Genomic DNA, 21,572 nt, shown 5'->3' with positions numbered 1-21,572 from the left:
CTTGGACTAGGAAGTAGTGGTTGAGCAATAAGGAGTGGTCATATTCAGGACAGTGGAGACAACAGGATTTCTTCATGGTATAGATGTGTAGTAAGAGAGAGAGAGACAGAGACAGAGAGACAGAGAACGAGAGAGATAGAAAAAAAAGCCCAAAATGAACCTAAAATTTTTACCTAAGTATTTGGTGAAATGGTATTACTATGTACCAATATGGGATACAATGTTAAATTTGAGATGCCTATTAGGTACCAATAGAGAAGCTGTACAGATAATCGCATATGTGAGTAGGGTTTACAAGAATGTTCTGGGCTGGAGATATATATTTGGGAGCTATCAGCAGAGAAATGGAATTTAAAGCTATGGCACTGGATAATAATAGTCTAGAGAGTATGTGTAGAGAGAATCAGTCTCTAGGACTGATTCTAGGGAATCCAACCAACATTTACAGGTTGTTACAGGAGAAAGCAGCAAAGGGGAGTGAGAATGCCCAGTGAGGTAGCAGAAAATTAGGAGACAGTCCCTAGAACCTAAGCAAAAAAGCAATACAACATTTTGAGAAGGATGTTCTGATTCACTGTGTTAACCTCCTCCATGAGTGACAGAATAAGGAATAAGATAATCATTGGATTTAGTGATATGGAAATCATTGGTGAACCTGAAAAAAGCAATTTTCATGGAGTAGTGAATATGAATGTACAAAGTGGAACTTGTTCAATAGGGAATGAGATAAGAAGAAATGATCACTGTGAATACATATACCTCATTCAAGGTGTTTTGCTGTAACAAACAAACAAAAAAAGGGGTGGTAGCTGGAGTGGGATATGGAGTAAAAGGAAGGTAGACTTTTTCTTCATATTTTTTAAAAAACACAGGTCATGTTTCAGCATGTTTATGTACTAATGGGAATGATGCAGAAGAGAGGAAAAAATTGAGGGGAGAAGGACAAAGTCCTTTAGGTGGTAGGAGGAAATGAACTGGCCTTGAAAAGGAACACAAACTGTTCATCCATTTTAACAGAAGGAAACACAGAATATGTGGATATAGCAGCAAACAGACTGATAGATTTGGTGATGGGAATAGAGGTTCTCAATGAACTGAGAATGAGGAGGAAAGAGAAGGTTTGGAGGTTTTAAGAGAGAATAAGAGTGGCATACTCCTCTAGGAAAGTCAGAGTGTGGGGTGGATTGACAAGTGAAATCTAGCAGGACTGATGGGCAATACTGAGAGCCCATTTAAGGTTTGTTGTCAAATTTAAAATGAGACTAGTCAACATTGTTGTGCATTTTGTTCCAGTCATCTTCTACTTCTCAGATACAGGTATATAGCAAAAAAAAAAGAGTAAAATTTAACCAGGGTTACAATTTTGCCAGAGGAAGACAGAAGGAAAAGCAATAAACAGAACTGAGTTTAGTCAAGGGGATGATTATAATGATGGACCACGGACTCTATGTAAGGTAAGAGAAATGAGGACAGAAAAGATTTGATGAACTGAAGGTTGTCTTAGTGGGGTGGAGTATTGATGGTGGGGATGGGGGAAAAGTACTAGAGGTAGAATGATCTGAGCACACAGGATTTAATAGTGAGAGTGGGATGCTTGAAAGAGAGAAGCTGGTGCATGGACTGGCAAAGACAAGGGATAGGTATGACTAGAGTTGAGGGTATTGGTAGGGAGAAGGTCTCTGAAAATCAAGAATTCAAGGAGGCTGGATAGATTATCTACATGGATATTGATGTCACAAGAGTTGACAACAGAAGGAGTAGCAGAGGAAAAAGTAACAGGTGTCAAAACACTTCAACAGGATGCAAGCTCATGACTAGGAGGTTGCACTATAGATGACTACAGAAGGACAGAGGGAGTGGTAAAGCCTTATGGCACACGTTTCAAAAGTTAGGGAGGGGGAAGGAGTGGTTTTAGAGAGAAGGAAGGAAAAATGACCTGAAACAAGAATGAGGAACAAGAGGAATGCACATTATATCATCTCTAGGTCCAACAGAATATGGGATATGGGAGAAAAAAGAGCCTCCATTTAAGAGAAACAGCCATAATTTTAGTTAGAGCAAAGTTAAGAAATGTTCATAGAAGACTGAGAATATAACATTTTGCTAATGCTGTAACTCGAGTTCAAGAGAGCAATGTAATGTTGGGAGAGTTAGAGATGAGTGAGAGACTGGGTCAGACTAAGGCAGAACTGTATAGAGATAAGAGACCTGGGAGGCTTGGACTTTGTGTAGTAGCTGAGGTAAACAGTACTATAGAGATGATGGAATTAATACTGTAGGGTCTCTTAGAACAGATGTCTTTAAATCTTTTACTTAACCCACCTCATATTTTTAAGACAACATCTAAAACTTTTCCTCTTAAGTCTAAACATTTGCAAATAATGCAATTTCCAATAAATACACTGAGATACGAAACTGTAACTGTTATATTGCTCTTTAAAATTTAGACAGGGACTTCCCTGGTGGCACAGTGGTTAAGAATCTGCCTGCCAATGCAGGGGACACAGGTTAGAGCCCTGGTCTGGGAAGATCCCACATGGCGTGGAGAAACTAAGCCCATGCGCCACAACTACTGAGTCTGTGCTCTAGAGCCCGCAAGCCACAACTACTGAGCCTGTGTGCCACAACTACTGAAGCCTGCACACCTAGAGCCTGTGCTCTGCAACAAGAGAAGCCACCACAATGAGAAGCACGTGCACCGCAAAGAAGAGTAGCTCCCGCTCACCACAACTAGAGAAAGCCCTCGCACAGCAATGAAGACCCAACATAGCCGAAAATAAATAAATAAATAAATAAAATTTTAAAAAAATTTAGACAGAATTCAAATATCATCTCAGTCTGATACCTACAATCATCCTTTTAAAAATAAAGGCTCAAACCTTTACCCATTGGAAAGTTTACATTGTATCTTTCTCCTTGAACTTGCATTTCTATTACACTTCCTTCAGAGAACTTATCCTAATATAACATAGTTTGATGGTCTAAAGTCTTTCATTGATCCCTCTGTATTACAACAGAAAAACTTCTCAAATCTTCAGATGCTGTAACTCTTCTTTCAATTGCTCTGTTAACAGAAGCCCAAGAATCAGGGGAAAAAAAAGAATACCTCACTGTTCATCCCCAAAGGGAGTTGAAGACTGTACTAGTAATAGAGCAAAGTAAGAGTTAATGCCTAGGTCTTACTTTTAATCCATTGTTCTTTTCACTAGGCCACACTGCCTCTACACGAAATAATAACAAAACCCCAAAATGAAGATACTGTTAATGAGAAAGCAAAAGAGCTCATGCTCTTGAAGAATGGGGATAAAAACAAATATACATCTGCCTTAAAAGTTTTCCTACCTTATTTTTTTTAACTCCATTAGTAATAGTTTGGCATGTACTTGCAGAAAGCTTCCAGGCATTGCTTTTTGATCTCTGAGGTATTCCTGTATGAAACCTTGGAGTTGCAAGCACAATTTTACATGTATCATTCATGGAACCTGGAAGATCAGTCTCTCTGGGCATTGTTTTCTCATTTCCTTCCTTAATTTCCTGTTTTGAAGTGCCTTCTGTTGTAATCTTACTATCATCAGAAACCATTAATTGACTGCCGTTTTTAAAAGAAACACAGAGAGTCTCAATGGTGGTATTTTGGGATTTTTCACAGGTAGAATCAGTGCCTTCTAAAACAAATGTGTCCTTTTTGGACTTAGTGGTTGCAACTGTATTCTCCTTTGAGCGAAGAACTTGTCTAGCCAACTGAGCTCTAGTTAATGCCTTGTTTGAGACTCCTGCAGCTGAATCATTTTCATGTTCTTGGTTCAGAATTGGAAGCTCTGCAAAAAACACAAAACCAAACAAAATTTATAGAAGGATAATATGAAATTAAAAGAGAGCAACAGAACAGTTGAAAACTTTTAATATTTTTTCCTTTTTAAAACTGAAGTATAATTGACTTAAATATTAGCTTCAGGGTATATAACATAAGGATTCAGTATTTTTACACATTACAAATAATGCACAACATAGGATCACCACAATAACTAGTTACCATCTGTCACCATGCAAAGTTATTAAAATATGATTGGCCACATTCCCTATGCTGTACATGAAATCCCCGTGACTTATTTATTGTATAACTGGAAGCCTGTATTACTGATCTCCCTCATCTATTTCACTCATTTCCCCCTCCCCAGGCAACTACCAGTTTGTTCTGTATATCTATAGGTCTGTTTCTGTTTTGTTATGTTTGTTCATTTGTTTTGTAAAACTGTTTATATTAAAAAGTCTTCAGGTTAGAAATGTTCCACCCTCCTGCCCAGTCTTTCTCTGAGTGCCCCTGGCTTTTACAACTCAATCTTTTATCCACAGTCAGTGCTTGTTGCCTACATAGGGGAAATAATTTTCTCTAGAATATGTAGCCATACATTGAAATAACAAACTAAAAACAAACAAAACAAAACAAAAAGCGCTTTACCGTAAGTTAAATTGCACAGAGGTGCCTTCTTTTCCTGCTGATATTGAATCTTTTGCTTGACTGACAGGAAAATATTATTTGATGATTCTGAAGGAACTTCTTGGACTGAGGCTGTGTTTTTTTTTTTTTTTTTAAAGAAAGAAGTTGAGTTGTATTAGTCACTGAGAAGAAAAAAATGCCTTTAAAAAAATCTTGGAATAGACTTAGGTTCAGTAATGATCTGACCAATAGTGTATACTTATGGAATATATGACAGTTACATTAAGTTTTGCCCCTTTATTATTGTCTCATGCCTTCAACATATTCCCTATACCTACATTATGCTGAGAAAGATTTTTTTAAAACTTCTCCACGTTACTTGCCAACTAAAGTATACTATTGAACTTAGAAGCCTAGACATCTGGAATAACATTGTTTCTGCCACAAATCAGTGTTAAGGTTATATATGAAGTGCCATCCAGCCTTGAAAATTCTGATTTTGCTTCTGGTTGCTGGAAATTTCTAAAATGTGGAAGAACAGTTGAAAAGTTGTAACTTATACTTTAAAAATCAAAATGTTGAGATTCAGTAGCAGACTAAACCATAATTTATACTTCTTTGATATCTCTTTAGCAGGTCTTCAAAGGCACAAATCTGGTAGGCTTATCAACTAGAAAAACAGGAACTATTAGTTCCTATAGTTACTTACATTTTATTCTGCTTTACGTCCTAGATGGTTAGTTTTGCTTCTTGAATACAGAAATGAATTTCTTTCACACAAAAAGGGGAAGGTAATCAACTTAATTTGTACCAGAGAAGGAAAAACTGAGTTATTTTATATGTTTAATTTTAAATATTATACTTGAAAAAATTGGTAGTGATTATACTTTAGTAAGTATGCCACTTTGGCCTTAGAAACCTTAATATAAAGATTTTATTATAATGATGTGTCATAAAAGAAGGATCAGTTTCTATTTCTTTAATTCATTCTACTAGAAATGACAAGGCAATGTAGTAAAGATGAGTAGGTAATTCAATCAAATATAACATGCTATATAGAAATTGGGCCATTTATTTGAGAGTCCAAGGATCCATGCAGAGACTCTCCAAAAGATCTCTGAAATTATATACAAAATCTGTGTTTGTATATATGTGTATTTTCTGGGGAAAGATTCATCAGATTCTCAAAGTCGTCAGTTACTTCTTCTCTCTAATTCCACTTTACATATAAAACATGCTTTAATATACATTATTTCATTTGCTTCTCCCTTTTCTCCTAGACTGTATGAGATTATTTTGTATACCCCCCCACCTCTATCCTAAACTCCCTTAGAAAACTCTGCTTTTTGTGTCAAAATATATCACTGTCTTTGAAATGCAACAATATACCCACAATCTACTGTATAGTAGTTAAGAGCATGGGCTTTCTAATAGATACCTGTATTTAATTCTCAGCCTATCACTTATTACCTGTGAGACACAGAGCAGATGTGACATATTTAAAAGCTCCATCTCCAAGACTATTAAATAAGCATATAACCATAGTGTTTGCTAAAGAATCAAAAGAAATAATGCATGTAAAGTATCTTTATCAATTATTACAACTCATTAAAATCTCAATTTCAAGTGTCCCAATTTCTGATCACCTTATATCTTTCCAGATCATTCTCTCAAATTCACTGACTATCCCAACAAGACATACACTTCTTCCCACTTCTTCACCTCCTTCAGGTCTTCTTTTCTCTGTCTAACCAACTTAAATTTCACGGCCAATTGTGACCACCCCCTTGCACACACACCCCAACTCCTTTGTCCTTTTTTCACATCATCCTACAGGCACACCTCGGAAATATTGTGGGTTGAGTTCCAGACCATGGCAATAAAGTGAGTATCACAATAAAGTGAGTCATGTGAATTTTATTTCCCAATGTATATAAAAGTTATATTTATATTATATTGTAGTCTATTAAGAGTGCAACAGTCTTATGTCTAAGAAAAATGTACATACCTTAATTTAAAAAATTATTGCTAAAAACACAATTTTTTTATAGCAACTTTACTGTTAAAAAATAGTAACCATTATCTGACAACACAGGATTGCCACAAACCTTCAATTTATAAAAAACGCAATATCTGTGAAGAGCAATAAAGTGAACTGCAATAAAATGAGGATGACTGTATTTGGCAAAATTACAGTCCTGATAAAATCCAACCCCCTTCCTATTCCCCACCAGCACCTATGCAGCTAGAGGAAAACTCACAACCATAGTGATTGGTCTTATCTAAATTCATGTCCACAAATCTCAAGTAAGTCCTTAACATTGCCCAGGAAATCAGGCCTAGGCCATTTACTCTTACGCTCTCCTACACTATTCAAACCTCCTCAAACTTCAATACCTGCTTCCCATTCTTGCTCTCAACTGATGACTTGACTTCCTATTTCAGATTATTTCTGAAGTCACTTAACACTGCCTACCTTCTTGTTTGATGTTCTGTTTATGTTCCTAGCGAAGGCCAAACATCCACTTTTAGATTCTATTCCCTCTCAACTACTCAAGAATATCATACTACAAATCTCAGTTTTTCCTTCCCTAGTGGATCATTCCCAAAAGCACACCAAGATGATGTTATTTCACCAATCATTAAAAACAACAAGATCTTCTTAAACCATACTTCCCATATTTCTCTGCTCCCCTCAAAAAGAACTGTCTACGTTCACCATCATCAATTTCTCTCCTCACACTTTCTCTTGAACCCTCCTGAATCACGTTTTTGCTCCTATCACTCCACCAAAACTGCCCACATCAGTCATCAATGATTTCCACGTTGCTAAATCCAATAGTCAAATCCCAGCCTTCATCTTTCTTGACTGATTAGCAGCATTAGATACAGCTAATGACAACTTCCTCAAAAGCATTTTTTCTTGGGTTTTTCTTCTTCCTCATCTTCTCAGTGGCCTTCAGTACTTCCTACTCTTTCTTCTAACTTCTAACTTTCAGGGTGCCCCAGGACTCATCCTTGAATGCTTTTTCTGTGTACACTTACTCCCTGATGATCCCATCTAACCTCATAGCTTTAAATACCATTTAGGTGCTAATGACTCTCAAATGCATTTTTCACACCTGGACCACTTCCCTAAATTCCAACTAATTTTTTCAAAAGCCTAATTCACAACTACACTTCAATTTTTAACAGACATATCAAAATTGACATGACAAAAAACATAATTGCTGAGCCCCCAACCCCACTCCACCTCTGTCTGCCCCACCTCAGTTAAATCGTTCCAGTTGCTCGAGCAAAAAAAAAAAAAAAAAAAAAAAAAAACCAAACAAACAAATCACCCTTTATAGCTCTTATATTCCACATCCAATCTCTAAGCTAATGCTATTGGCTCTTCCTTCAAAATATATCTGGAATTCAGCCACTCCTTATTATCTTCACTGCTACCACCTGACCAAGCCAACACCCTCTCTCAACTGAATTACTTCATTAACTATTTCAAATTTAAAAATGTAAGTCACGGGCTTCCCTGGTGGCGCAGTGGTTGAGAGTCCGCCTGCTGATGCAGGGGACACGGGTTCGTGACCCAGTCCGGGAAGATCCCACATGCCGCAGAGCGGCTGGGCCCGTGAGCCACGGCCGTTGAGCCTGTGCGTCCGGAGCCTGTGCTCCTCAACGGGAGAGGTCACAACAGTGAGAGGCCCGCGTACCGCAAAAAAAAAAAAAAAATGTAAGTCAGATCGTGTCATTCCTCTGCTCAAAACTCTCCAGTGGCTCCTTAATTTGTTCACAATAAAAGCCCAAACTCTAACATTCACCTATAAGGCCCTGCATTATCTGACCCTCTATTTATCCGCTCCTCCCAGCTCTGTCCGCTCACTCCATGACAATCTCACAGCTAGTCCACATGCTTCTATTTCAGGGCATTTGTATCAGCTGAAGGATCATCCTTCCCCATTCAGTCCCCAAGATATCTGTATCTAGTGCCTCCTTCAATTTTTGGCTCAAATGCCACCTTATTGAAACACTGACCACCCCATTGAAAACTACAACCTCCTTCAACTCTCCCCATCATGCTTACTCTTTTTCTTTCCAGAGCATTTTTCTTCTATTATACCCTAAAAAATACTTATTTGGTGATCTGTCTCCCAGCAACTGAATGTAAGCTGGCTTCATGAGGGCAGAGATTTTTGTTCATTTTGTTCACTGCTGTATCCCGCCCAAGTGCCTAAAACAGTATCAGACACAATAAACATTTTTTAAACCAACACGTAATAAAACTAACCTCTTAGTGAACTGTCTTCTGGCTGGAATGATTTGTTGTTTTCCTTTTCTTCACAGAGGTAGGTATGCTGTAATACTCCTTCCTCAGCTCCGTTAGGAGTGAAATTTTTATTACTTTCATTTTTTGGTGGTTCCAACAAACTGTTTCTTGATGCTTGTTCTTGCTTGTTACGTAGTACTTTTTCTTTCATTCTTTGAAATATTTTCCCTGGTGATTCATAGATTGCTTTATTTTTTAATCCATCCTTGTTGGGCTTTATAGCACTGATATCAAGAGAACTGTTAGAGGTGGTAGCCTCTGCTAGCATGGTAGATTGAAATATATTTTTATTATTAAAAACTGTTATTTCTAGGAACTGACTCTTTTTATGGTCATTCCCTTTTAAAGAGGACTTCTGATATTTCACCAAATCTTTTACTGGAGTAAGTGTGCCTGAAGGAATGCTGTCAAAAAAGACTGCATGCATGGGCATATTTCTCCTCTGAGAAGATGTCTCTGAAGACAAGTGAATTCCTGGATGTTTCAAAGGTGTTGCAATCATCTTGATAAACAGTAGCAACAAATTTCCTCTAACAGAATATTCACTTAAACACAATTTTCAGGATAGACCTTCAGCAGGGGGCCAGAAGAACCTGTAGTTCAATGTGAAATCAACCTTTACCATGCTTTGGTACAGAAAAAGTTAAGTTTATTTGCTTTCCATAACAACATTATACTAATTAAAAGGTTTAATCGGTTCATAACAACACTGGATAATCTATAGCTCACAAATCAGACTAAGATTTATATTTTTGTTAAAGCCTCATTTTACTATTTTTCAATGATAAACAGTTTGGCTTTTAAATGTACTTCTCTAAGAAAAAGCAGCTTTCACCAAGTCTTCTACTTAATCGCTCTAGGGGCTGAATTTTGAATATCTGTTTTTGAAATTTATTTGAACCTCAAGTCCTGGAAGTTCCAATCTAATATCTGCATCAAAAACCATTAATCGACATTTGCATATGGCACTACATTAAGTTATAAAAGATTAAATTTCACCAATATGGTTTTTCCTTTTAGGCGCTTAAATTTTAAGGCAGCAGCTACAATGATATATCCTAATGAAAGCTAAAAATCCATTCAATTTTTAAGTTAAATAATCTCCAATCCTGATTTTGTTATGCTGCAGAACATTTTAATTGTGAGGTTTTTGTTTTAAAAAATCCTCAAATCAAAAGTAAATTATATACATTCTAATTTTCTAAACATTTACTGCTACTTAGAATTTTTAGAGGAAATCATGCACTTGGGCATACATGGTCTTAGACTTATTTTAGCTTGCTTCTTACATATAAATTTTATTTCCCACACCTAGAAATTAAGATTCTAGGTGATGAACCATACAGTTACATTCTGTAATACCTGGTAAATTAACAAAATATTTCAACCTGAGGAGCTCAGAACTTGAAAATCTAGATTTATAGCATCTCTGATCACTGAATTTATAACTACTCCAATCAGTCTTTGACATCATATAAACATAAAAAGCCTATTTCAGAAAATACAAATGCAATCAGACCAAAGACATCAAGTATCTTTATCTACAGTAACTTCTGTGAGAAACAAATATGAAAGTTAAAAATTCATATACGAATTACCATTTTATCCGATATTTATAAGAGAAAAAAACAAGGAAATATTCCTCGATAACAAAAGCTGACAAAAAAGGGTTATCCTGGGAATGACACAAAAACCACTGAATTCAGCAAATATGTATTAATGTATATATTTATGCATTTGGCAATGTGCTTGTGACAGGAACGCTGTGCTGAGAGTTGTAATACTCACTAGCCATTCTCTTTAAGCTCTCAAAACAAAAATGAATAAACTGGGACAATTGCATGGAAAGAAGGCAAAGTATGTGCAGGTTTACACAATCTCAATTCCTTAGAACCTAATGAAATGCTCAGCAGGAAGTATAAACTGCAAATAAACTAGCAGAACTAAGAACAGGCCCAATCTGTAGCACAACAGTCCTCCCCCCCACCCCACTTCTCCCAGGGGTGGATACATTATAAGACCCCCAGTGGATGCCTGAACCTGTGGATAGTGCCAAGCCCCATATATATACACTACGTTTTTTCCTTTACGTACATACGTATGATAAAGTTTAATTTGTAAGTTAGGCACAGTATAAAATAAAACAATTATAACAATATACTGTAATAGGGACTTCCCTGGCGGTCCAGTGGTTAAGACTCCGCACTTCCAATGCCGCAGGGCGCGGGGTCGATCTTGGTTGGGGAGCTAGGATCCCACAGGCCACGCGGCACAGCAAAAATAAATAAAAAATAATAAAAAGTAATAAAAGTTATGTGAATGTCATCTCTCTCACTCAAAATATCTTATCGCACAAATTTAATGCCTTTCCAACTTAACTAAGCATTTATCATGCACTGTGGCTGTAAACTTTTGCAGTTTCGGGTGCAATCGCAAAACCTGCATGCATTTCTTTTTCCTTCTTCACAGTTTTATAAATAGAAGATTCGGTTTTAACCCAGACCTTAACAACCTCAGCATACAATTTTTTTTCCCTCATTGAGTCAGGAGCTTTCAACTTTTCACTTAAAGGAAGCACTTTACAGCTTCTCTTTGGCATATCCAAATTGCCAGCACCACTACTCTGGTGCTTTGGGGCAATTATTAAGTAAAATTAGGGTTACTTGAACACAAGCACTATGATACCTCGACAGTCCAAGAGGGCTGCTAAGTGACTGATGGGTAGGATGCGGGACAAAAGGATGATTAACATCCCTAGCAGGACAGTGTGAGATTTCATCATGCTACTAAGAAAAGCATGCAATTTAAAATTTATGAATTGTTTGTTTTTGGAATTTCTCATTTAATATATTCAGACTGCAGTTGACTGAAGGTAACTGAAACTGTGGGCCGAGGAAAGTGAAACTGCGGGTAATGGGTCGGGGTGGGGACTACTGTACACACACAGAACTGTTTTCATCTAAAGGCAGATAATTACAGTCACAGTGAAAGTCTCCAAGAACCAGCACACAACTCCTCTCTTTCATGTTGCCCAACTTCTTCCTTCTCAATTCAAACATGTAGTAGGATTGAGAGGTGTGTAGTCAAGATTCTGAAAATCCTCAAATTCCACTCACCCTCCCCAAAAGATGCAGCAAGTTCCTCTTTAAATAAGAAAGAGAAGCACCTCTTTCTCATTTATGTGATAAAGAGCAACTCAACAGAAGCGAAAAGAGTTGCCAATAGTTGCCAGGTTTCAGTGCGGTTGGTGGAAAAGAGAAGGGTATAGAGAAAAAAAAAAAATCACCCAGGATTTTCTCTGACCGTAGAGGCTTTGCAGAATAGATAAAGAAGAAAAACAAAAAGCCACTGGGTAGAGGCCACTCAATAAACACCTGAAGCCCCATTCTCTTCCTAGTTAACAGAAAAGCAAAACAAAGAAAATAAATCATGATGCTCAGACTCTAGGACTGAAGAAGAGAAGGTGAATTCTAAAATGGTATGCTTGTGCCTTCATTAACTGCTTAAAACTACTGGAAAATCTAATACTTGTAATTTATTCTGAAAACTGACAAATGCTGATGTACTAGGAAAAAATGGCTATTTATTCAAAATAAATACTCAGGTGTGGGAAAACCACTATATAAAAAAGCTAGCTATGAGCATTTATAGTATGTAAAAGGCAGGCTAAACAACTGTTATCATGGATATGATACTGAAAGTAATTTTTACTCTTCTTCCTAAGAAGACATGAAAAGTTCTAGGAATTTACTGTTGTGGTAGTATTAATAATTATAATGGAATGGATCAAATCTCCCAAGGCACACTAACCAAAACTGGGAGATAGAGTTCAGAAAAAAATGAGAGGAACAGTAAGTTAACTGGCAAATGATACCTTTGGGGGGAAAAATGCGGCACATGACATACTGAGGGCCAGTATAGATAACATTCAAAGAAAACAAATGAATCAATTTAAAGAAATGATCAACACAAAAAAATGGCCAAAGGACATTTATGGCAATTAATGGAATACAAAAGGCCAATAAATGAGTCAAAAGGACACTCCATTTTACTAATAAATGAAGAGATGCAAATTAAAACAGTGAGCCTTCTTATGCTTATCAGATTGGTAAACATTAATTTCAAAATATAGGTGTGCATGCCAATGGTCAAGAAATTCTACTTAAAATTCTTTTTCTTATAGAAACATCTACATAAGAATGCAAATATATATGTGGTAATAACAGTCAACATCTACTGTATATACATCAGATACTACTTAATCTTACAGCAATTCTTAAGAGTTAAATACTGTCATTATTCCCATTTTGAAGATGAGGAACCTAAGGGATTGAGTGGTTAAATAACCAGTCCAAGGTCCCACTTACAATGATTAAGAGCAGGACCTCAGCCTATCTGATTTCAAAGCCCAAGTTCTTAAACAGGCCCTATACAAGGATGTTCACTGAAGTACTGAGCTAATTAGAAAGAATCTAGATGTCTACCAAGATGGGACAAAATTCTACTGTTCACTGAAGTACCAGGCTAACTAAAAACAACCTAGATGTCTATAAATATGGGACAAAATTCTGCTACATCCATACAACTGAATTCTATGTATTCAGTAAAAGGATACACACTCACACGCATATACTGACATAGAAAGTAGCTAGGATACACTAAATTTAAAAAGCAGAACAGGACTTACAATTGAATTTCTTAAAAAAAAAAAAAGTCAAAAATAAACAAACACATCCAGGAGCATAAGCGTAGGGCAAAAAATCTGTAAGTGAGTATACCAAATTGTAAACAGCGTTTATCTTTGAAGAGCAGCGTTTATCTTTGATGAAGGGGCCTCCCACTACCTAAATAATTTTACTTACATCTGAAAGTATTTGCAACTAATATGTAATTTAATCAGAAGAAAACAGAAGCTGGATGGATCAATTGTTTCTTTAGCTCTGTGGATGCTGGGTTCCAAGGTGAAGAATCGGGCAGTGACGCACACAATTCTCCTACTTGGTAGTATTCTAAAAAATATATTTTTTTTTCTGTTAGTGATTTTAGAAGAAAAGCCTGGAGCGCTCACCGTCGAAACGAATCTGAAGGAAAGCAGTCTACTCTCTTGATAACTACAGTAGACACGCAACAAATACACACCGAATGAATGAGTAGTTGTGATACTACAGCCAAAGCCAGAAACGTACAAAAATCCGCGAGAGCCCAGAATGCTGAAGTGCTGAGACTCGCGGCGCCAGAAAGGACCGGAGGCAAGAGGCGAGGGAAGAGGGGCGGGGTGGCCGTACCTTGGGCGAAGGTCCTGGCATGGCAAGACGGCTGCAGTCTGGGCTCGGCTTCGTGCTGGGGAGAGGGGGACCTGGGTGCCCGAAGACTCGCGCCTCTGGCCCAAGTCGGCCCCAGCTCGCAGCGGTTTAGCCCCAGGTGACGCTCACTTTCTCGGTGAGGTTCCCTAACACCTAAACAGCTTGCGAATTCAAATTTGAAGAGCCCGCCCTCCCAGTCAGCCCGGGATTGGCGCGCCCAGGAACTGCGTCACCGTGCGTCTCACTGGGACTCAGGAAAACTGGGGGTGGTCCCCGCTCCGCGTGAGCAATGCTGTTTCCGTAAAAACTGGGCAACCCCAAGCTGCCGCGGGTACTGGGCACGCACCTATAGTCGTTCTCGGACTTCGTTTCTTCTTCAGAGGGCCTCCAGCCCTACGTTCCGCCGCTCCTCCCGAAATGCTCTGCAGCAGGAGGGCCTACGCCAGACGTCGCCTGCGCGCTCCCGCGCTACTGCAGTTTAAGAAGTTTGGCCCTTCCCGGCTACCCTCCTGCTCTGTGTGCGAAAGCTTGCAGCTTTTGGTTAGGGCTTCCTTCCTAGTGTGAGGAAACGGCTTGCTGAATACGTTTGAGAGAGCTTTTAGTTTTCTCAGACCGTGAGATATTTGAGGCTGAGAAGGAACGTTTTGTTCTTAGGGGATAATGGACTGAATGCAAAGTTATACTTGCAATGGGATGTTTAGTTTGAGCTATTCCCCCCAGGAAGTGTGATTTTTTTTTTTTTTTTTTATACCTGATCATCTTGAATACTACTCTGGGTTGCGATGCAGTTCGTGACAGTCGCGTTTAGACTTATCCCTGCCTTAGGTTACTCCCAGTGATGCTCTGCTCTGCTTAACCACCGCGGAGTACTGTGTATCCTTCGCCTCAGCGCCCCGGCACGACGCAGTTGCTGGCTGGAAGCATTGTGTAGGGTACCTTGTTTCAGTCTTGGCGGAGGAGGAGCCAGAGGAGTAATTAGTGTTTTCAGCCTTAAATCCCTTCCAGCTCCAATCCTGCATCTTCTGTTCATGGACTCCGCCCCCCTCCCCCACCAAGTCAGCATTTAGGACAGGAGAGTTTATTTTTTGCCTCATCCAAGAAAATTCTCAACATCCTAGAGTCATGTATCGCATTTGTCCGTGAAGACTGGACTGAAATGGTTATAATGGATTAATTTTTTAAAAGTGTTTTGCGATTCCCTCTTCTAAATCTTGTATCCACTAAGTCTTGTGCTCACCGAATATTCAGAATCTAAAATATAAATTTAAAACATCAAATGAATGCAAGTAAGGAAAAGAAACCAGTTGGGGGTAGAAGGTGGGAAGCAAATCATAGATCAAGTGAAGTTTCTGTCTGTGCAGCATAATGAGAAAATGGCCAGACATGGATTTGCACCAAATTTATGGGAAAAACCAGACTTAAAATATATATGTAGCGTCGTCTATGAAATACACTTTGTGGGATAGAAGGACTTTGAAAAGACAGGCATGCATACTTCAAAGTATCTGAAGTAGAGGTATGAAAGGTTTCTGTTCCCGATGATGGAGATAGCCATGGCTCACACATTCAGCCAAAACAGGAACCTTGAAATATTAACGACAGACCCTCAGAATTACAGACTTTAATTTTTTTAATTAGCCACTTCTCATGTGAGAAATAACTAGGATCTAGCATGCTCCAGGGTGAACAGCAACAGGAATTTACATAAAGGTGACTAACAATTTTCCAAGGAAAACTGGATAACAGTTTGTGGATAAAAAGTGCAATGAGAAGGCATACAGGCCAAGCGACAATGTTCATCTGTCCAAAGGGACATCAACATGCTGCCCTAGATGGACCCTCTAAGTTTGTGTCTGCCAGGAGACAAGCAGACAAGCTTCTTATCGTCACAGCCAGGCACCTGGGATAAACTGTCCTAAAGCTGTAACTCCTGGGAACACATACAGACTCACTTAGGGTCCAGAAGACAGACATAGGAGGAGAAGACTGGAATCCTCATGTTGTGTGGGAGTTGCTGCCAAGAGATCTGGGTCTGCTTAGCCTGGAAGAATATTCCTAGGACAATGGTAAGTTCCCACAGGGGTACTAATTGACCATATAGCGTTTTGAGGAGAATTATAAAAAAGATGCTCTTTCCTCAAGGTCAGTGGTTCTCAACCAGGGATCATTTTGCACCCAAGGGGACATTTGGCAATGTCTGGAAATATAAATGTCACAACTGAGAAGGGTGCCACTGCCAGCTGATGAGTAGAGGACAGGAATGCTATGAAACATCCTATAATGCACAGGACAGCTCTTCCACTACAAAGAATTATCAAATCTAAAATGTCAGTAATGCCAAGGTTGAGAAATCCTACGTTTGGAAAATGTAGCCCTGAATTAGGATTTTAGTCGCCTCTCACTCTCTCAGCTGTGTTCCCAATGTAAGGCACAAGTATGCAACCACTATGTCCTCTCTGGACTTAGAGGAGGGATGAGGATGGAGTCAACAGTGACATTATTGAGGCTTTTTAGAGGCGGACCCTTCAGTAGAAAAACCTGCCAACGAGATTACTTTGTGATAGAGACAGTATACAAACACACAAATATATATAAACATACCGTTACAAATTGTAATAAGTGCTATGAAGATGTATCAGTTTGGGTCCTGCAGGAAGCTGATGGTGAGATGCAGTTAGGAGTATAAGAGATTTATTGGGAGATAAGGCCTGTGAAAGTTTAAAGGGGTGGGAAAAGAATTGGGCCTGGTAAATCTTCAGGCTTTGATGCAAATCAGACATTTGTGAAAGAAAAGGGGAGAAGGAAGCAGAATTGGGCAGAGGGAGCCAAAGATTGCAATACAGATTGACAGAGTGTTGGCTAATGCAGTAAGGAGTTTTGGGGTGCCCCATCAGAGGACTCCCGCAGTGGGCAGAAGTAGGCAGGCCCTGAAATCCATCATGCTGGAGATGGGAAGAACATGCCTTGGCTCAAAGGCTTAAAATTTTTTTTTAGCTGAGATATAATTGCCATATAACATTATATTAGTTTCAAGTATACAACAAAATGATTTGAATATATATGTATTGTGAAATGATCACCACACTATGTCTAGTTAACATCCATTACTACACATAGATAAAATTTTGTTTTTCTTGTGATGAGAACTTGTAAGATCTACACTTTTAGCAACTTTTTTTTAGTTAATTTTTCTCTAAGATCTACCCCTTTAGCAACTTTCAAATATACAGTTCAATATTTTTAACGGTAGTCATAATGTTGTAAATTATACCCACAAGACTTCTTTATTTTATAACAGAAAGTTTATACGTTTTGACCACCTTCTTCCACCTCTCCAACGCCAGCCCACACCTCTGGCAACCACCAGTCTGTTCTTTGAGTTCTCAATCAATCTATGAGTTTAGTTGTTGTTGTTTAATTTCACTATTAATTGTGAGATCATACAGTACTTGTCTTTCTCTGTCTGACCTATTTCACTTAACATAATGCTCTCCAGCTCCATCCATGTTGTTGCAAAGGCAAGATTTCCTTCTCTTTTACAGCTGAATAATATTCCATTATATATATATATATATATATATATATATATATATATATATATATATATATATACACATCACATTTTCTTTATCCATTCATTCATCAGTGGACACTTAGGTTCTTTCCATGTCTTGCTTTTTGTAAATAATGCTGCAGTGAACATGGGGGTACAAATATCTTAGTCTTTTTTTATTTGGTTAAATACCCAACAGTGGAATTGCTGGATTATATAGTAGTTCTATTTTTATTTAATTTTTGGAGGAATCTCCATACTGTTTTCTATAGTGGCTGCACCAATTTACATTCCCTCCAGGGGCGCACAAGGGTTGTCCTTTCTCCATATCCTTCTCAACACTTATCTCTGGTGTGCCGCTTGTGGGATCTTAATTCCCTGACCAGGGAACAAACCCGAGCCCCCTGCAGTGGAAGCTCAGAGTCTTAACCATCGGACCACCAGGGAAGTCCCATGACAACATTTCTAACAGGTGTGAGGTGGTAGCTCACTGTGGTTCCGATTTACATTTCCCTAAGGATTAGTGATGTTGGGCACCTTTTCCTATACCTATCGGCAATTTGTATGTTTTCTTTAGAAAAATGTCTATTCAGTTTCCCTGCCGATTTTAAAATCATATTTGTTTTGCTATTGAGCTATGAGTTCTTCATATATTTTGGATGCTAACCCCTTAATCAGGTTTATGATTTAGAAGTATTTTCTCCCATTCTGTAGGTTGCTTTTTCATTTTGTTGATTGTTTCCTTTGCTGTGCAAAAGCTTTTTAGTTTGATCTAGTTCCACTCGTTTATTTTTCCTTTTGTTGCCTTTGCTTTGGGTGTCAAATCCAAAAAATCATTGTCAAGAACGATGTCAAGGAGCTTACTGCCTATGTTTTCTTTTAGACGTTTTATGGTTTCAGGTCTTATGTTCTTTAATCATTCTTTTCAGGTCTTTCACCATTTTGAGTTAATTTTTGTATATGGTGTAAGATAGTGGGTCCGATTTCATTTGTGTGTGTGTGTGTTTGTGTGTGTGTGTGTGTGTTAGTTTTAGGTGTATAGCAAAGTGATTCAGACATATATATACTTGTATATATATATATTTTTATATATTATATAAGATTATTCAGTTTCTTTTCCTTTATTGGTTATTACAAAATATTCGGTATAGTTCCCTGTGCTATACAGTAGGTCCTTGTTGGTTATCTACTTTATATATAGTAGTATGTATATGTTAATTCCAAACTCCTAATTTAGCCCTACCCCGCTTCCCCTTTGGTAACCATAAGTTTGTTTTCTATGTCTGTGGGTCTATTTCTGTTTTATATATAAGCTCATTTATATCTTTTTTAAAATTCCACATATAAGCAATATCATATGATATATGTCTTTCTCTGTCTGGCTTACTTCACTTAGTGTGATAATCTCTTGGTCCATCCATGTTTCTGAAAATGGCATTATTTCATTCTTTTTTATGGCTGAGCAATATTTCATCGTATATATATGCCACATCTTCTTTATCCATTCATCTGTGAATGGACATTTTTGTTGCTTCCATGTCTTGGCTACTGTAAATAGTGCTGCAGTGAATATTGGGGTGCATGTACCTTTTCAGATTATGGTTTTCTCTGGATATATGCCCAGCAGTGGGATTGCAGGACCATATGCTAACTCTATTTTTAGTTTTTTAAGGAACCCCCATACTGTTCTCTATATTGGCTGTACCAATTTACATTTCCTCCAACAATGTAGGAGAGTTCCCCTTTCTCCACACCCTCTCCAGCATTTATTGTTTGTAGACTTTTTGATGATGGCCATTCTAACTGGTGTGAGGTGATACCTCATTGTAGTTTTGATTTTCATTTCTCTAATAATTAGTGATGTTGAGCATCTTTTCATGTGTTTGTTGGCCATCCATATGTTTTCTTTGGAGTAGTGTCTATTTAGGTAAGTTGCTTCATTGGCAAATATTTTCTCCTGTTCTGAAGGTTGTCGTTTTGTCTCATTTATGGTTTCCTTTGCTGTGCAAAAGCTTTTAAGTTTCATTAGGTACCATTTGTTTATTTTTGTTTTTATTACTCTAGGAAATGGGTTGAAAAAGATCCTGCTGTGATTTATGTCACAGAGTGTTCTGCCTATATTTTCCTCTAAGAGTTTTATAGTATCTTGTCTTGCATTTAGGTCTTTAATCCATTTTGAGCTTATTTTTGTGTATGGTGTTAGGGAGTGTTCTAATTTCATTCTTTTACATGTAGCTGTCCAGTTTCACCAGCCCAACTTATTGAAGAGGCTGTCTTTTCTCCATTGTATATTTTTGCCTCCTTTGTCATAGATTAGGTGATCATAGGTGCATGGGTTTACCTCTGTGCTTTCTATCCTGTTCCATTGATCTATATTTCTGTTTTGTGTGCCAGTACCATACTGTCTTGATTACTGTAGTTTTCTAGTATAGTCTGAAGTCAGGAGCTTGATTCCTCCATCTCTATTTTTCTTTCTCAAGATTGCTTTGACAATTCGGGGTCTTTTGTGTTTCCATACAAATTGTAAAATTATTTGTTTTAGTTCTGTGAAGAATGCCATTGGTAATTTGATAGGGATTGCACTGAATCTGTAGATTGCTTTGGTTAATATAGTCATTTTCACAATATTGATTCTTGCAATCCAAGAACATGGTATATCCTCCATCTGTTTGTGTCATCTTTGATTTCTTTCATCAGTATCTTATAGTTTTCTGCATACAGGTCTCTTGCCTCCTTAGGTAAGTTTATTCCTAGGTATTTTATTCTTTTTGTTGCGATGGTGGATGAGATTGTTTTCTTAATTTCTCTTTCTGATATTTTGTTGTCAGTGTATAGAAATGCAACAGACTTCTGTGTATTAATTTTGTATTCTGCAACTTTACTGAATTCATAGATGAGCTCTAGTAGTTTCCTGGTAGCCTCTTTAGGAGTTCTGTGTGTAGTATCATGTTTCTTCAAACAGTGACAATTTTACTTCTTTTCCGATTTGGATTCCTTTTATTTCTTTTTCTTCTCTATTGCTGTGGCTAGGACTCCCAATTTCACTCTTTTGCATGTGGCTGTCTAGTTTTCTCAGCACCATTTATTGAAGTCAAAGGCTTTATTAGATCCTGAAGTCCATGCAGTTAAAGTCTGTCAGATAACCATACTCTTCATATAGCAGTGACACTCTTTCATGAAAGGAGATTAGAATTGCGCAATTCCATGCCTATCATAGGAGGATAATTAAAAGGTCATAACAGAAGTTTCTTTTCTTTTTTAAAAAAAACATATTTATTTATTTATTTATTTAGCTGTGCCAGGTCTTAGTTGTAGCATGTGGGATCTCTTTTTTGTTTTTTTTCTGTTTTTTTTCTTTAACATCTTTATTGGAGTGTAACTGCTTTACAACCGTGTGTTAGTTTCTGCTTTATAACAATCAGCTATACGTATACATATATCCACATATCTCCTCCCTCTTGCATCTCCCTCCCACCCTCCTTATCCCACCCCTCTAGGTGGTCACAAAGCACTGAGCTGATCTCCCTGTGCTATGCAGCTGCTTCCCACTAGCTATTTATTTTACATTTTGTGGTATTTATAAGTCAAGGCCACTGTCTCGCTATGTCCCAACTTACCCTTCCCCCTCCCCGTGTCCTCAAGTCCATTCTCTATGTCTGCATCTTTATTCCTGTCCTGCCCCTAGATTCTTCAGAACCTTTTTTTTTTCAGATTCCATATATATGTGTTAGCATATGGTATTTGTTTTTCTCTTTCTGACTTACTTCACTCTGTATGACAGACTCTAGGTCTATCCACCTCACTACAAATAATTCAATTTTGTTTCTTTTTATGGCTGAGTAATATTCCATTGTATATATGTGCCACATCTTCTTTATCCATTCATCTGTTGAAGGATACTTAGGTTGCTTCCACGTCCTGGCTACTGTAAATAGAGCTGCAATGAACATTGTG

At 37.9% G+C, this 21,572-nt stretch overlaps 1 protein-coding gene across 2 annotated transcripts in view; it reads right to left on the bottom strand.

The window, feature by feature from the left end:
• The window catches only part of MIS18BP1 (MIS18 binding protein 1), a 61,557-nt gene extending 47,026 nt beyond the window's left edge, over positions 1–14,531 (bottom strand). Inside the window, exons 1-4 of one of the 2 annotated variants that reach the window (XM_060096272.1) lie at positions 14,412–14,531; positions 8,724–9,355; positions 4,460–4,570; positions 3,343–3,818 (exon numbers count right to left, since the gene is read on the bottom strand). In XM_060096272.1, the coding sequence (XP_059952255.1) occupies positions 3,343–3,818; positions 4,460–4,570; positions 8,724–9,264 (1,128 nt within the window). In that variant the 5' untranslated portion in view covers positions 9,265–9,355; positions 14,412–14,531. The other variant, XM_060096271.1, reaches the window with a different exon arrangement.
• Between the last annotated feature and the right edge of the window lie 7,041 nt (positions 14,532–21,572).

Source organism: Mesoplodon densirostris, chromosome 4 (genome assembly GCF_025265405.1).
Source record: "Mesoplodon densirostris isolate mMesDen1 chromosome 4, mMesDen1 primary haplotype, whole genome shotgun sequence".
Classification (NCBI taxonomy): domain Eukaryota; kingdom Metazoa; phylum Chordata; class Mammalia; order Artiodactyla; family Ziphiidae; genus Mesoplodon; species Mesoplodon densirostris.
The sequence above is the reverse complement of the archived record's forward strand: the minus strand, read 5'-3'. Positions and strand labels throughout refer to the sequence as shown.